Source organism: Lepidochelys kempii, chromosome 2 (genome assembly GCF_965140265.1).
Source record: "Lepidochelys kempii isolate rLepKem1 chromosome 2, rLepKem1.hap2, whole genome shotgun sequence".
In the NCBI taxonomy this organism is placed as follows: Eukaryota; Metazoa; Chordata; order Testudines; family Cheloniidae; genus Lepidochelys; species Lepidochelys kempii.
Window position 1 is genome coordinate 196,141,900 of NC_133257.1, and position 17,024 is coordinate 196,158,923.

The 17,024-nt window shown below is 42.6% G+C and overlaps 1 protein-coding gene across 9 annotated transcripts in view; it reads right to left on the reverse strand.

Annotated features, from left to right (window-relative positions):
* Positions 1-17,024, reverse strand: part of RBMS3 (RNA binding motif single stranded interacting protein 3) — a 919,857-nt gene that overhangs the window by 63,965 nt on the left and 838,868 nt on the right. For all 9 annotated transcript variants that reach the window (XM_073333380.1, XM_073333379.1, XM_073333377.1 and 6 more), the window contains 2 exons: positions 10,505-10,601; positions 8,674-8,724 (listed from right to left, as the gene is read on the reverse strand). In XM_073333380.1, coding sequence (XP_073189481.1) covers positions 8,674-8,724; positions 10,505-10,601 — 148 coding nt within the window. The remainder of the gene's footprint in view (positions 1-8,673; positions 8,725-10,504; positions 10,602-17,024) is intronic.

Consider the following 17,024-nt stretch of genomic DNA (forward strand, 5'->3'; position numbering starts at 1 on the left):
CCACTAACCCCACCTCGCCTCAGACTTTGGCTACTGCCAGTCACCGTTGAGCCCCTGCACACTGGGGAGGACTGCAATGTATAAGCCAATCATCACAGGCAAGGGGGGTTTGGACCCACTTCCTCTGCCTACCTTTGGGCTGCCCCCTGCAACCCTAGTACCTATCTGGCCTTACACTAGGTCTAAAGCCTGGGGGTTTCCAGGTCGGAGCTCCCCAGCTCCCTTGGCCTTCCTCCAGCCCTGCTCCACCTCCAGTACTCTGGTACACTCCCCAGCAGCCAGGCCCGTCTCCCTCCACAGCTAGGAGACTCTCGGCTCCTGGCCCACGGCCCCCTTATAAGGGCCAGCTGAGCCCTGATTGGGGCGTGGCCCCAGCTGAGCCTGCTCCCCCAGTCAGCCTGGGAACTGCTTGCTCCCAGCCACAGCCCTCTCCCAGGGCTGATTTCAAGCCCTTCAGGGCAGAAGCGGGTGACCACCCTGCTACAGTCCCCCACTACTCTGGACCTGGAAACTGCTTTTAACGACCAGGTCCATGGCGGCTACCGAGGGGGCAGCTCTCCTTGGGGAGCCCCTGCTACACAACCCCCAGCTCCGTGTGCAGGCGGTGGAGTCCCCGTTGGTGCGCCAGAGGTTGGTCCTGGCAGAAGTTACCAGAGTTGGAGACCTCTTGGATTACGACCGGGGAGATTGGCTGGATCCCCTGACGCTCGCTCAGCGTATGGGGCTCTCCAGGTCTTGTACTCCCCGGCACGTACTTCAGGAGGTGAGGGCCGCTTTGCCGTCCCCTGCTCGGGCTTACCTCGACCGGGTCATGCACGAGGGCATGCCCCGCCCACCCGCCACCCCAGGCCCTCCAGACCTTTTCATCGGGCCCTTACCCCGTGGACCCACCCGGTCCCCCTGCCCCTTCTCCATGAGCCAGCTGCATGACTTGAAGCCGGTTCGTTTCCAGACCGCGCCAAGGAAACACCTATACACGCTCATGCTCCACACCCTTTATTTCCTCACCCTCGTGTCCCGCCCTGACACAAAGTGGCGGGACCTCCTGCCACCTCTAGAGGGTGAGGCGCCCCGGTGGGCCAGCCTATATTCCACCCTGGTTCCGAGGCCCGCCGGGGATTTCAGCTGGCGGCTCCTTCATGGGGCTGTGAACACGGGCATGTACTTGGCGTGGTTTACCCCATCCCGGACACCTGCCCCTTCTGCGGCATGAGGGAGACTCTGGCGCATGTTTACTTGGAGTGTGCCAGGTTGCAGCCCCTATTCTGGCTCCTCACGAATATTCTGTTACGTTTTTGGCTGCACTTTTCCCCTCACCTCCTCCTCTATGCACTCCATCCGTGGCCCCACAAAATCACGGGACCTCCTGGTCAACCTCCTCCTGGCCCTGGCTAAAACGACCATCTATAAAACCAAGGAGAGGAGGTTGGCCGATGGAGACTCCTGTGACTGTGGGGCCTGTTTCTGATCCTCAGTCCGTTCACGTATCCCGGCAGAGTTCCTCTGGGCGGCGTCCACTGGCTCCCTTGATGCCTTTGAGGAGCAGTGGGTGCTGTCCGGGGTTCTCTGCTCGGCGTCCCCGTCAGGCTCCCTTCTTTTGACCCTTTGACCGCACTCCTGTCCCTGTTATTTCATTAGTTGTCCCACGGAATCATTTGGTTTCCAGGTCCTGTAGATCCTCCCCCTAGGCGGGGGGGGCGGTCTTTAAGCAGTGGGCGGGCGGGAGTCCCCCACTAGCCACAGTTATGTGTCACCTGCCCCCCCCTTCTAAAAAGGTTCTGGTGCCCTTGCCAGAAGGAGGCGCTAGAGCAGCAGTAAGAGTGGGGAGCACCCCATGACAGAAGCATACAACATAAACATATCACATGCTTCTCCAATTTATAACATCACCTCTACAGACATACATCCACAACAAGATACAGGATGCAATATCAATGATGTGATAAACTGAAGGAAAATGTGATCAATTTATATCACGTCTATGTAATTTATCACTCTATTGATCACACTGTCTTCCATCTGCTCATTAATCCACTATCCCAGGATTAATTCTAACATTCTAAACCCATGAAGAACTTTAAAAAGTACCATTTAATCTTTTCCCACCCACAAAATGAGAAATTTCATTGAAAAAAAATTACATATATTTTACATTCTTCTGAAGAAAACTATTGATTCATAAAAAGCTTTAAAAAATAAACACCCTTTGATATATTCTGCTCCTTTGAAACAGTTGTGTTAAAACTATTCTTGAGAGCCTGAGGCTGATGATTAAGATTGCTTCTCTTCTGTTAAATAGAAATCAATACTCCATGGACATTATTTATCCTAAAACAGAAATTCCTGGATCCAAAATCTCATGAGTGTCCTTTCACGTTTAATGTCAGTCTGGTTCTTCAAATATCTTTTCTAGTCAAGTTCATAGATCTGAACTCAAACATTTATATACACATATATCTTGTATACATATCTATATTTTTCCATTAATTTAAATTCCTCGCAAAATAGTTATGTCAAAAAAGCTAAGCTAAGCAATTAAGTCTTCTTAGGGATAAGAACAAATAGCAAAACACAAGGCTTTGTCTTGGGGAATCACTATGTGGCTCTTCTGCTCATTGACTGTATGTCAGTGCATAGGTTTCCAGAAGAAGCTTTTACATCTTGCTTATGTCACAAAGACATTCAGTGACACAAGGGGGCTTCAGCAGAGTGTCAGAAAGGATTCGAGAGGGGATGCTTGTATGACATCATCAAAACCAAAAACTATTGCAGCTATATTTTGTTTTATATTATTTCAGATAAGAGTTGACTAATCAATGATACATTATTCAAGCCCCCATCCGTACACCTCATATGTGACATGGATGAACTGCTTACACCCATGTCCTCTTTTAGAGATATAGACTTGGATGAAATGTCTTGCTTTTCTACCTTTACCCTAACTACAGGAGTCATTGTTCTGAGCTTCAGTACTATGGTGATTAGCACTAAAACCTGAGGTTACATAGATTCTGTAAATACATGCTCAATTTGTGATTATGCATTGGTAGTCTGGAGACAATTTCTATATATGGACACGGTATTGGGTGAGGGGCAGGGAGACAGGACCTCATGCTAGTCCCAAGGGAACGTTGCCAATTACTGCCTGGATTATCAGAGTTGTAGAATTGGCAGTCCTTGATTTTCTGCCTCGGGAAACACTGGAATTAAAACTGTTCAGCAGAGCTTTGGCACTGGTGTCTGGTTAGTCATTTCAATCTCTAACCTCCTTGGCCTTAGAAGTTCAAGTAAGTTCACGTTCAAAAACACACAGCTAAACTTTAAAAGAAGAGCTGGGGATTTCAATCTCTAAGGATCGTTTCCTGTTTATTTTTCATATCATGTAGCTGAACTATCACATACATAGAACACAAATGGCCGACACAGGATACACTTTGTTTCTTTACATTCAGACATGCTAACACACAATGGATTCCTGGTTCAACTTACTAAAAAGATAGAGTAACCAATGTGAGGTAAAGAAAATATAGTTTTCTGAGGTATTAATGAGCATGTACAAGGAACTAAACTTCCTTTGTTCAAGGAAGTAGGAATCCAAACACTGCCAGACTACTGTGGTATTTTGGGTATTACCCAAAACAACAAAGTTGCTCGTGAGAAAATGAAAAATGATATGTTTTCGCAGGAGAGTTTGTATATTTTACTCTATATTTGTATACGGCAATCAAGAGACAAAATCGTGAAGTCTTTATTCAGGATACATTCTCATTGAAATGGGAGTTTTGCCTGAGTAAGGACTGAGTTTAAAAAATGAAAGCCAGATTACCTCTCCCATGGGGCAAGGCAAGAGGGACTGAAAAATCAGTAAGATTACCTTATGGAATATTGGGATACTCTCCTTTCTTGGCAGAAGGGTTTGGGGGCTTGTGGCTGGATACGAGACAAGTCCTTTAAAACTCATGTATCCAGGGTGTCTACTGGAAATACATCATCAGAATGGAAACCATCCTACAGAAGTGGCTTTCCCTGGGTGTATGCCTATACTGCAACAGGAAGTGTGACTGCAGCTTGGGTAGACACACCTGAACTAGATTTAGTTTAGTTAGTATAGCAGTGTGGATATGGCATCATGAGGTTCAGTAGGCTGTACAAGCTGCCTGGATCCCTGTGTACATGTTTGCATTGCTAGCCCATGCCGTCAAATCCTCACTGCTACTTGGAACTGCACTAGCTAGATTAAAGCTAGCATGGGTATGCCTACCCGAGTTGCAATTGCACCTCCAACTGGAGAGTAAACATACCCTGTGTGCTGCTGTGCTTTCCTCCCATCCTGGTAGGATGCATGCTTTCATTGGTTAATTCCCTCGGCAGCTACTGTATAGAATCTATAAAGCAGACTTGGCCCTAAATATTAGCTTTTCATGCACACAAGAGGGGTCTCAAATGCAAAAACAGATGTATGCACAGATAATGTATGTGTATGGTATTTATGCTGGTTCGCTACAAATTGGGCCTTTAGTGAAGAACAAGTAATAAGAGCACATGAACTTTTTAAAACAAACATTCTGATAATAAAAATTAGGTAATTAAAAGAAACACAAAGGATCTCTCTCTCTCTCTCTCTCTGAACTGTCTTTAAATAGAATGTTTTTCAAAGTTTTCCATGAGCCACCAGAGAGCATTCAAGGATAGCAGGGTATCATACAACAAAAACATGCTAATACGGCAAAAGTCTCTAAATCCACAGGATAACTCACTTTTCATTCATATTTGGACTCTGCCATCTCTCTCCCTCAACCCTTATTTCAACGTAGCAATGGAGTATATGATTTTAACTGACAGGGATGGGTGAACAGATTAAGAAGAAATTTGTACTTGATCAAACAGAACTCAGTTTCTGGGATGAATTAATTACACGCTGTGTCAAGAGAACACCTTGTCACAATGCTATCAGAGTTTGTTTTTCTTCAGAGTTGGTAAACATAGGCAGGTCATACAGGAAAGGGGACAAACTAATATAGCTTGAATATTTGAGATTTGTTTGTCTGCTGACTATAGTGCAGCCAGCTCAGCCATCTAATTACATGTACATCGGGTAAAATTTTAAAAAGTGCCTGAGTCAAAAGATCCTTCGGGTAAACATTTTAAAAGTACCTAATTGATTCAGGAGCCCAAATCTCATTTTCTAAAGCTCCTAAGCACGTGCAGATCTCCAATTTGCAAGTTCAAGTGGCTTTTGGGGTACACAGATGTGGGTGATTCTTTGGCATGACTTCATTTTGCCAGCATGTGAATATTATCTGTGCTAATTATTCTAATCAACAAAAGTGGTTGAATCAATTTTATATTCATTTCCATGCAGCTAACTACACAGTTAATAGAATTTACGTATCACACAAGTTTTTCAAAATAATATTTCTACCCATTATCTTTCAAAGTAAAGTCAGACTTTACTCTTATTTGGTTGGTAACGACTGGAAATACATTCCTGGCATTTTTCCACGTAAATAGTTGGCCAGCATTGCATGTAGTCAACAATCCATTCCATGATAGCTCAGTTGCAGCCAGATATTCTTTTGGGTTGTTACATTGTGCAGCACAGCTGTTTCCTTCAGTCTGTGAGCTTGAGAACCTGGGAGAAAGCTGGACTGTCTGCGTGTGTGCGTATCCTGAATAAAGAATCTCCTTTATCTAGTTGTCTTCACTACAACAGAATCCTGGCTCTTCTATCATGAAGAGCACTACATCGTGTTTAAATATAAAGAGTATGTTAAATCTAAACTTTCTTCTGAGAATGAAAAATTAATCATCCAGTGACATCATTTACTGAATGTTTATAATTAACACAAAGCATTAGAAGTGACTCAAACATTACTCTCCTTAAAAGAGTTTATGTTTGCTCACAAAGAATAATACAGCCTTAACAAAATGTTCCTACATTTTGTAGCAGGGGGACTGTAAAATTTTATCAGCATTGGCTTCTAATGTGACATTATACAGCCACGTAGAGTACACAGCCACTGTAATCAGTCATCTTGTAAAATGTTGTCAAGTAAATTAGTGACATTTTAGATAGCAAAGTCACATACTAAACGAAAGAGGAGAGACAAATAGCTAATTGGATCAGAAAGCCACCAGTTTCACGAACTCACTGGAGACTCTGAAATCCTAACTTAGTCAAATGTTCTCCATTTTGTTGTTTTTAACTTTATGAAGGTGCCTGGCAGAGACTCCATAGTCAGAGTTGCAACTACAGTGGGCTTAAAGTAGGGCATACATTCTTGTTTTTCTGTTAATGTAGACTGCCAATTGGTGAGACATTTTAGAGGCTGTTAATCTTTATGCTCTTTGAATTTTCTATGTAGTGTTTGGTTTCTCATAATAAATTTTTAATAATTAAGCCCTTGGATTTGGGTGAAATTTTTCCTTGGCAGCCCTACATTTCATTGTTGACCGATATTCCCCGGCTCTTCGACCTGTTTGGTCTATCTCCCCCTTTTCTAATGCCTGCCCCAGATTAAGCATTAAAAAAAACCCACCCACGAAATGTATGAACAAAAGAAACTGTGTGTGAAGTCATTAGGATTGCAATAGACACAACAGGACTGACACACACACACACACAAAACCAGGGAAATGGGAAATGAAAAGTGAAGTCAATTACTTACATACCTTCTACTCCTTCACCCGCAAGCACACACCTTACTATGACCACAACTACCCTACATGATAGACTGTACCACAGACTTAACTCTGCCTCCCTTGGGATGCCAGCCTTCCTTCACCTGTTTAATCACTCTATTGAACAGAGCCATTTACCAAACTACCCTCTCCCAACACAACCAAACACTAAACACCTACAACTACTAGTGTTGGGGAAAAAATAATCTGCTAAAGGAGTGTGTGCAGAAGAGTAAAAACAAGGCAGAGTAAAGGTCCATGATGTATGGTAGCTGTGGTGATATTAAGGTGTGTGTTTGGGTGTGGTAGAGCAGATGGTATGTAGTTAAGTGGATTAATTTTTCACTTCCTTCCTTTTGTGGGGTTGTGTCAGGCATATTTTGCGTGTAGCTACCCAAACTGCTTCATAATGAAGTTTCTGTGTTTTGTAATAATAGCCAAGTGGCCATATGGAACAAAGGATCTCAAACCGGAGCAGTGAAGTGCTTGGATTTTCTCTGTAAAACCTGTGTATTTTACAGAGATCACTGGTTTTCCACAGGTTAGAAAACAGTTACTTGCCTTCACCGATGTGCGGGATTCTAACATTTCGTATGCTCTGCAGTTATGTCTGAAGAGTTAGGGAATAGATTTCATTGTACTTATAAAAACTCTCACTTGAACACGCCTCCCTACTGTTGGATGTAGGGAGCTTTATGTGCTCTCTTTCCCTCAAGGAGACACGGATTTGCATCCAGATTTGGATGCAAATGAAATAAACTTGGTTGTTTCAATTGAGCGCTGAGTAGGCATTTGATCACGTGATCAGACTACTGCACAGCTTGAAAAATCTGTAAGACTCTGCTCAGGAGAGCAACAATGGTGAATGAGCAAGGGTGTTTCAAATCAGGATTTTGCTCCACAGGTCAGATAATTATATCCATACTACTATATGCCTAACTCTAGCTAGTGAAAGCAGCTACCCCAATTTCATGGACGGAGAAATTCACTCCCAAGATATCATACTTCAGCAGATAGGCACCAAATAAATAAAGCTATTATTATTATTATTATAAAGTCAGAATACTTGCACGAGTGGGAAAACATAGATATTGTAAAAAATCTGATGCTCTGCAACTGCATGTTACATTTACCCTCCTCATGCGAAATCAATTACTTAAAAAGTGTTGATGTGGAATAAATATTTGAATGTGAATAAGCAACAGTTTCACATCAATCCGTATCTGATAAGTTGGCCAAATACAACACAAACAAACAAACAAAGCACTCCACAATTCAGGCAATCTGTACAAATGTATTCAGTGTGTTGTCTCCATCTAATACTTTGCTGGCATTTAAACAACACTGTCAAAAGTACTTTGTGAGTGAAACTGAACTTGCAGAACTACTTATTTTTAATGAATGATGCAACATGCATTTGCGTGCTGTTTTGAGTGCTGTACTGTATTTGATGAAGCATGAAGCAAACTTTCCAAGACAAAAAAAATATGAGTTGACTGATCAAGTCAGAGAGAAGACCCAAATTCTGTGGAGACTCTAAGACAGCTGTGCTTTACCTCTTGCAGCGTTTGGAATACGTTAGCGATATAGTAAGGATCCTTTCAAGTTTATATGTCAGCGGGAAAGGATTTTTTGAATGGATAAAGATATAGGGGAAGTGTAGCAGATGTGTTCATCTAAGCAACTCAAAATATCCAAGAGTGCAGTTATTTCACAGTCCCTAAAGTAATGATTCAGACGCTACACTCAAGGGTTTTTTATTTCCTTAATATAATCAACAAAACTAGACAATATACGATCCCATCTTCCTCTTTATACTGAATACAAATATTATCCTTAAAGAAGCGGGATCTTGACATGCATGACAAAGGATTCCCATCTCATGGGGCAGGTGATCACTCTTATAACTTTTCCAATGACCTAGTGCTGCCCAGTAGAGGTAGGGATCTGCTACATACAGGTTTAGTTGGATGCGAGGATATATCCACTTACTGTTGGTTGCATAACGTATGGCGGATGAGGCATCCACGAAGTACTCTGGACCTGCGTATCAAATAACTTTCGTTAGCACAAGATCTTTTAAACAGAGATCTCTTTTCTCAGTGAATTCAGTTGCAAGAATCCTTTGCACTTGTCACAATAACAACTAATAGTGAGCTAATTTCAGGAAGAACCTACGGGGAGACAAAATTCATTTATGTCTTGTAATCTTATTGACGTAGAAACTTTCAGATTCCATTCAGTAATGTTTCTGCCATGTTCAGGAGTCTGAAAGACAGCCACACTGTCTATGCTCCCCTGTTTTATCCAATGAAGTGTGTTATCCAACAGATGGTACAGTAGGTGCAAACTTTAAGTAAAATTTTCAAAAGCTCTTTAGTGCCATCGTGTTTGAGTCCTAGTTTCAAAAGTGACTTATGTACCTCAGAAAGTAATTTTGAAAGTCTCATTCAAAGCTTGGGAAAAGGGGATGCTAGGCAATTTAAGAGATTTTGAAAATTTTACCTTTTGTGCTGCCATTTGGAAGTTATCTCAGTAAGAGAACATCTGCTTGAAAAATTGTACATACACTTCAAGTTTAAGAATTCTGAGTTGTGGAGTAGAGTGAGGTTTAATTAATTTTACCTCTGGAGATCTGATTTTCAATCTCCTCTCCTGTACAAACTAAAATAATTTTGGTATCTCAATGTAGTGGTAGTATCCTGCAGACATTTTCTTCATCTAAAAAAAACCAACCCAACAACAACAACAAAATTTCCCAAATGTAGTTTTGCAAGTCTGGTGGAATTTTCTGAAGCAGGCATCAGGATTGGAAGAGCAGCGAGGCTGCAGGTCGGAACTGACTGGTATGGGGAAGAGCACATAACACTTGCACTGTACCTGATTAAAGTAAGTGCCAGAAGTTTCTCACTTTCATGACCATTAAATTCAACCATAAATATTTAAAGAAAACAACCCCAGATAACAGTGAAAATTATCTACCTCGGTAAGTTTTAGGGATATGTTTTGTGCATGGTTTCAACTCTGATGGCCTGACAAAAGTGTTCCTCACTATAATGTGGGAAAAACTCAATACTTTTGCTCCTCAAATTAATAATGGCTAGCTATATACTGGAGGTGTTCCACTCCAAAAATATTGCCCGCAAATAAATCTATGCAGCCATATTTTAACGTCACCTCAGAAAAGCCATCCTGCCAGAACAAGGATTTCACAATAGAAACTTGATATAGAAAAAGGAGGCCTGGACAGTAAAACTATTTTGGGGCCACTGGGAGGAGTTGGTGACAACAGAAACTCCAAAACACACAATGGGTGGGAGCCTGAAGACATCTATAAAAACTGTGTTCCCCCAATGTCTTGCTTTGCAGGGTGCTACTCAAGAGGAATGTGTGTTGTTAATGGAGGTCATTGAGGCAAGTACAGCTGAGAGCAAAAGGTCAAAACATGATCAAGAGAAACTAAATGACTAAAAAGGTGCATTCTTTAAAATTCGACCAATGAAAAGAAGCCATAATGACTAAACATCTCATTAAGCATGACAAACTTTTGCTAGTGTCAACTGGAAATGAAGCAAAATGCTGAGCACTTGAAAAACTGATTGAAATAGGACAAAAGCATGGTGGCTTTTATTACTTAGTGTAAAGAATCCAGAAAATACTTGATACCCTACACTAAGTGCTACTAAAAAAGCCTTGGTTTAAAGCATGAGTAAAGCGTGCAGGCACACACAATTTTCTGCTGTATACGTTTTGCCTTTGTCCACATCCAAAACATAATCATCAAGTGGCGGTACATACTGAGATGCATGCAAATCTGACATACCTGATATGTAGAAACAGGGGAAGCAGCAATGAATGGCGTGATAGATGTCTGTGGAATCATGCGGTTTGTTGCAATACTGTACGGTGAGGAATAAAATCTGGAAACAGAAAACAAAAGGAAGATTCTTGAGGCTCTTGATAGCCAGACTCCAATTAACTGATCCACTGCCACCACTGGGCAAAGACAATTATCTCTTTTTCTCTCCAAAACAGTAATAAAAAAGGATGATGTGGCTCTATGAATTTTGTCAGTTTTCTCCCTCCCGTTCAATTTCACTATCTAGACCATTTGCAGAAGACATCATTTTTTCCTCTACACCTACAGAAAGCATTAAGAAGCATAGAACTGTGGAAAACTCTCCTTCAGAAATGGAGAAAGCAGCTATTTGAAATGCAGTGGTGGTTGATTTTCCAGAGTACAATCCAGTATAGGAAAACTCCTCGGACCATTTCAAAGACACTGATATTGATCTCATTTATGCATACGGTAACTATTTTCTCTCAGATCTGAATAGTTCAGTGTTGATGATATTCCCTCAGTTTGCTTATTGAGGGATAGCTGCAATTACTGGACACACTGGTTAAGATTTTCATATCAATCTAGAAGAGGTAAATGCATCTCTTCCATTGAAATTAATCAAAGGTATGTGTCTAACTCCCCCAGTTGTATGCAGTATAGTTGTAGCAGTACCAGTCCCAGGATTGTAGAGGAACAAGATGGGCGAGGTAATATATTTTATTGGACCAACATTTGTTGGTGAGAGAGACAAGCTTCCCAGCCAAACAGAGCTCTTCTTCAGACCTGGGAAAGGTACCCCCAGCTTCACAGCTAAATGCAAGGTGGAACAGATTGTTCAGCACAAGTAATCAGCACATATTCAAGGTAGAGTGGCTGGTTAATACCTCTGCAGTTATAGTCAAAAAGAGGGTGTTAATGGGTTACAGATTGTTGTAATAAGCCATAAATCCAGTGTCTCTGTTCAATACATGATTTTTAATGTCTAGCAGAGTTATCAATTTAAGTTCCCAGCAGAGGTGACGCGTGGGTGGGAAGCATGTGGGGTCTAGTGCCCCCTCAGATTTCTGTGAGTGCTAAGCTGCCCTTGCAGGGCTTGCTCCACTCAGCCTGCTGGTGGGGAAGCAAGCCAGAAATGTGCAGAGGATTGGGGGGCTGTGGCTGGTTTGTTCCCTATCCCCGGCAGCCTGGCCCAGGCAGGGAGCAGAGCGGGAAGGCCGCCACTGCCTCCCCAGCTGGCCTCTCTCATGGACAGCCACTGCGCTGCGCAGAGTTAGTGATCTTGAATGCTCACCGTCAGCTGGTGCGAGAAGTGGTTCTATCCTGCCTCCTTTGCTCCCCACACACGGTTGCTGGGGAAGGTGCTGGGAGCAGATTCCCCCCGCTCAGCCTGAGTTAGGGGCACTGCCTGTGCCCCTCACCTCCCCTGCTGAGGTATCTGTGAGGACGTTGGAGCTCCGGGGAGACACTGTGGGTCTCCCTGGGCCAGGGGCACATGCTCCCTGCTCCTGTGCCCCCCACCCCAGGAGCTGGTGGGATTTGCTGCCCTGCCCCATGGAGGTCGGGCTGGAAGGTTCCTCCCAGAGCCAACGCATGGGGCGGTCACGTGCCCCCATTTTACGCTGTGCTCCCCACTATCAGCAGGCATGAATCGTCTCTGACTCCGGCGTGTCTTTTGAAAGTGTTGTGCGGGCTTCCTTTGAGGATGAGGACTGATAGGTCAGACACAGAGTGATTGCTTTGTGAAGAACATTCACCCACACGTGACAGGTTGTTTTTGTCTAACTACTTTTGCTATGCAATCTGTTCTTCCTTGCATTTAGCTGGGACGCTCGGAGTATCTTTCCCAGACTTGAAGAGCTCTGTGTGGTTCGAAAGTGTCTCTCTCTCACCAACAGAAGTTGATCCAATAAAAGATATTAACCTCACCCACCTTGTCTAGTCTCTAACTCCCCTAGACAGCTTTGGAAATCTCAACCTCTGATTTATTTTATTGTTTTTATTTCTACTTCAAGCCCATCACTTGAGGCATGCACTGGATATAAGTGGTGCATAGGATTTTGCAGAGACGCTTTCTGCAGAGGGGTGAATTAGAATGTATTCTCCCCCTTCCTCTGACATCTCTTCCACACTGAGGAAAGGAAATTAACAGTCGCCTTCCACAACAGCCATGCAACAAAACAACATTATCTTTTTTTACACTAGTACACTGCTATCAATCACTTTGACAAATCAGGATTTAATACTAATCACTCTATTTAATGTAGCAGATTCTGGATGAGGAATAAAATAAATCCCTGAGTCAGGAGAAACAGGAAAAGCAGGCTCCCTTGTTTGAACATTGGGAGAAAATGTCCAAATATAGTGGGGGAGAAGAGAAAAGAAAGTATCTGTTCTCAGTATTTCAAATAAGATTTTAAAATAGCAAGGGCAGCAAGCTGAACTCTGGAGAAAACATAGCAATAAATTGCCATTTTTAAGAATGTCTATATTGTCTGAGAGTGCTGCCCAGACAGCTGGTTTTAAAATGTCTCCATATAACATTTTACATGTATCCTATTTATGAGATAATGAAGGAGAAGACAGATGCATTTTTTGTTAAACTGTTGTTCAGCAGGGACCGAACAGATGCTGTTATTTAAAACCAAAGAATTTTTTGAATACATTTACCTGTGACATTAGCACAATGCACATGTTTTCCCTAGTCCTGTTAGAATGCTCTGCTGACCACAAGTGATCTGTTCCCAGTCAATGGCTAATCAGATTTCACTTTGGCCATGCTATTTTTTAGCGAATGTACTGAGGCAAGCTGTAGACCAGAAATGAAAACAGCAGAATTTACAGGAAACTCCATGGGGAACTAGAGAATAGAAATATAAATAAACCTCACAAGTAAAGAAAAACTGTAAAGGGGAAACCCTTTCAAGAAAACAATGCATTTTTGTTCTTACTGTTCTATTCCTATCCATCAAACATGGAATTATATTTCACTCTCTGGGAAGTTAAAACACTGCCACTCAAGGTAAGAGCTATCAGGTTGAAGACAGTTCAGGAGAGAAACAACATCCTATTTGATCCCCTAATGCTGATTTCCTGCTTAAGCCAATAACTCGATAGACAGCTAACCATTTCATTTTCAGCTTAGAGCTGCAGCTATGTGACTATTATATAAGCTTTTGGAATACACAGTCGGGTAATGGGAAAAATACATGCCTCTCAGCTCCCCGGCCAATGCCATTTATCTGTCATGGTCTGGAATGCTTTCAAACAGGTATCATCTAAAACAAATTATCAGGGCAGTCAGAGACATTCCTAACACATCCACACCAAAACACCATGGAAGAGAAAGGAGAGACTTCTGATAGAACAAACAACTTAATAGGAAAAACAAGCCTACAGTTGTACTGTAATTTTAATGACACTGGGCCATGCTCTGCAGTGGAAAGGGGTGGAGAAGTCTCTCATCCTTCTGGGGGAGAATTCCCTCAGTGAAGAAACTGAGCAAGTCAGCAGCAGGATGTCATAGAATCATAGAATATCAGGGTCGGAAGGGACCGCAGGAGATCATCCAGTCCAATCCCCTGCTCAAAGCATCTTCCGAAGCCCCCTCTGCAAGTCCAGGTGTAGACGGTATGCTGGGGGCAGAACCAGGGGCTGGAGGTCATGAGGGCATAGTAGACAAGGGCAATGCTCAATGGCATTGCTGCCCAAAGGCAGGTTGGCTTGGGGTGCCATAGATTAGACAGCTCCCTAGAGCAGCGAAAGTTGCAGCAGCCCAGAACTGGGAGGTAACTTAAAGCCACCTTAGACACCTCTTTCCCTGAGCTGTGAGTAATGCGCTGTCTCTCTTAGAGGCACCTCAGAAACATCCCACTCAAACTCCCTTACACCCATTCACTGATGCGTAAAGGAGTCTAAACTTGTGTAACCTACATGCTGTGGATCCCAAAGAAAGGGTAGGAGCGAAATGTAAAGAGCAGCTTACTCTGATGCACACTTTGCTATACTCTCCTGGCAGCTGCTTTTCTTGCTCTGCTTTTCTCTGTGGCCTCTTAGTTTTGGTGACACCACAAACTTCTTTAGACTTAACTTGAGGAGATGTGAGGTGACAGTTGCATTTTTGGTGAGTGTGAGACTGAATGCATACTTCTAATGGAATCTTGGAATCTTAGCTGCCAATGTATACACTGGAGTGGTGGTGGTGGTGGGGGCGCTGGCAGAAGGTATAAGTGACACCAGCTTTGACTCCTTTTTGGCCCTTCTAGACTCACCACTGAATTTGGTCCCCAAATCCACTGGCATTGGAAAGCACAGTACTTTACCAGAATTGTAGATTTTGAGGTAATCGACCTATATGTTCTGGGGTGCATTCTCAAAGACTGAGGCTTAGCCTCTCTTTCTGCAGGTGCAATTTGCACACACAAAATCATTTGCAGGTGCAAATCAGAATTACTGCAATCAAGTTGCTTTAGGTGCACATATCTCCAACTCAAAAACGAAGTGCAACAATGCAGCTGCAAATTTTGCAGTTGCAAACTGCACCTGCAAATTGGAGGCTGCTCTTTTGTTCAAAAAGAGAAAAAAAAGAAAAGGATCTTTTGTATGTGGATATTATGTGCACAGAGAAAACACATTCACCCACACACCTCGTTACAGGTAAGGAGAGATTTTATAAATCACCTTAATAGAACCATGTTCACAATAAGGGGATACCAAATATCTGGCACATAGGACAGGCAGTGCTCTGAGGGAAGTTTTTGTTGTCTAAGAGCTCACATATTTCACTCCTACCTCAAAAAAGCAAGTTGGATTGGGAGATTTGATTCTTTGTATGTCACTGCAAAAATGTCAATATGGTTACTATCCTACGGGAGAATGTGCAACCTTTTGCATAGAACATGCACAATGATAAAACCTTATTTGCGCAGAAATAAACACCATTTGCTCATGCCTCATGTCCACAGGCAGTACTGAAAAAGTCAGATCCATGAATAGCATCCTGGGGCTAACATAATGTAAGAGTATTACCAAGCATTATCACAGCAGCAAGTTTCCACTGCAATAAGCCACAGAGTCAGCTCTCAGATGGAAAACACCTCTCTTGAGTATCGAGCCCCTTGCTCTGCAAATCCATAGTATAGTCCCCCAGATATCAATATTAAACTGATACAGTACGCTGCAATCTTACACTCAAAACAGGACTAAAACCTCAGCAACATTTTAAATGAGTATGTTTACAATGCAAATAGAAGACTTTTGTACTCTCTTGTACAAGTGCATTAAACAACTAATAGTAATATAATGAATTGTAACACTGATAAGGTAGCACTACCTACTGCTCTCTGAAAAAAAATCCAAGTGCCTTTATAAATGCAGTTCAAGAAAGCCTGATTATAAGACAGAAAAGACAGAGAGAGATTGAGAGAGGAATAGAGCTTCTGCACCACAGTGTGCTGTGACTGGTACTTCAGATGTTCATATTGCATTGTTATGGTACGCTAAGGGCCTGATTCTCCACTCCATTACACCAGTTTTATGCTGGTGTAACTCCATTGATTTTAATGGAGTTCCACTGGCATAAAAACAGTGTAATGGAATGGAGAATCAAGCCCTATAACTTAATAGTCTCAATTGAGAATGATCCATTACTTTGTGGAAGAAACGACTTAGTTTTTGCTTTTGTTGAAAAGCTTCTCTTTTTTTTACTTCTGCTATGGACTTTAAAAGAAAATATACAATCCTACAGGTTTCAGAGTAGCAGCCGTGTTAGTCTGTATTCGCAAAAAGAAAAGGAGTACTACTGGCACCTTAGAGACTAACCACTTTATTTGAGCATGAGCTTTCGTGAGCTACAGCGCACTTCATTGGGAATGCATCCGATGAAGTGAGCTGTAGCTCACGAAAGCTTATACTCAGATAAATTTGTTAGTCTCTAAGGTGCCACAAGTACTCCTTTTCTTTACACAATCATACAGTAATCAAACTCACAGTACCATTCGGTGATCGGACTGAATCCCATTTTTGTCATCAGAAGAACACACAGCTCTTGAGTTAGTGTCCGAACTCTGTCCTTTTCTTAAGGTTTGGCTCTGCTGATAACTCAAAAGCAATACCATAACCTACACTCCAGCTCCTCCGTGAGCTTTCCAGGGCCACCTCTGTCCTAGCTGCCTCTCTCTACACAGCCACTCCCACCTTCCTCATATCCTGTGTGAAGTTAGTAAGTTGCACCTGCCAAAATGAATCAGCAGAAGTTCAGCAGCTTTACGCAGGATTCTAAGACTTGCTAACAGGTACGGTCAACCTTCTTAGGGGTTAGTTTTATCAGTAACTCAAATCTCATCCTAGGCTTCCTCCTTGAGCTTGGCTGGCCCTAGGTTTTCCCTCCTCCGTCCTCATGATCCTGTTGCCTCTCCTTTGAAAGCCACTCAACCTCTGTTGTAAGCTACGTGTTATTAATAAGCCACACCTCTCAAATAAATCAGCTGGATTTTACCATTTTTGT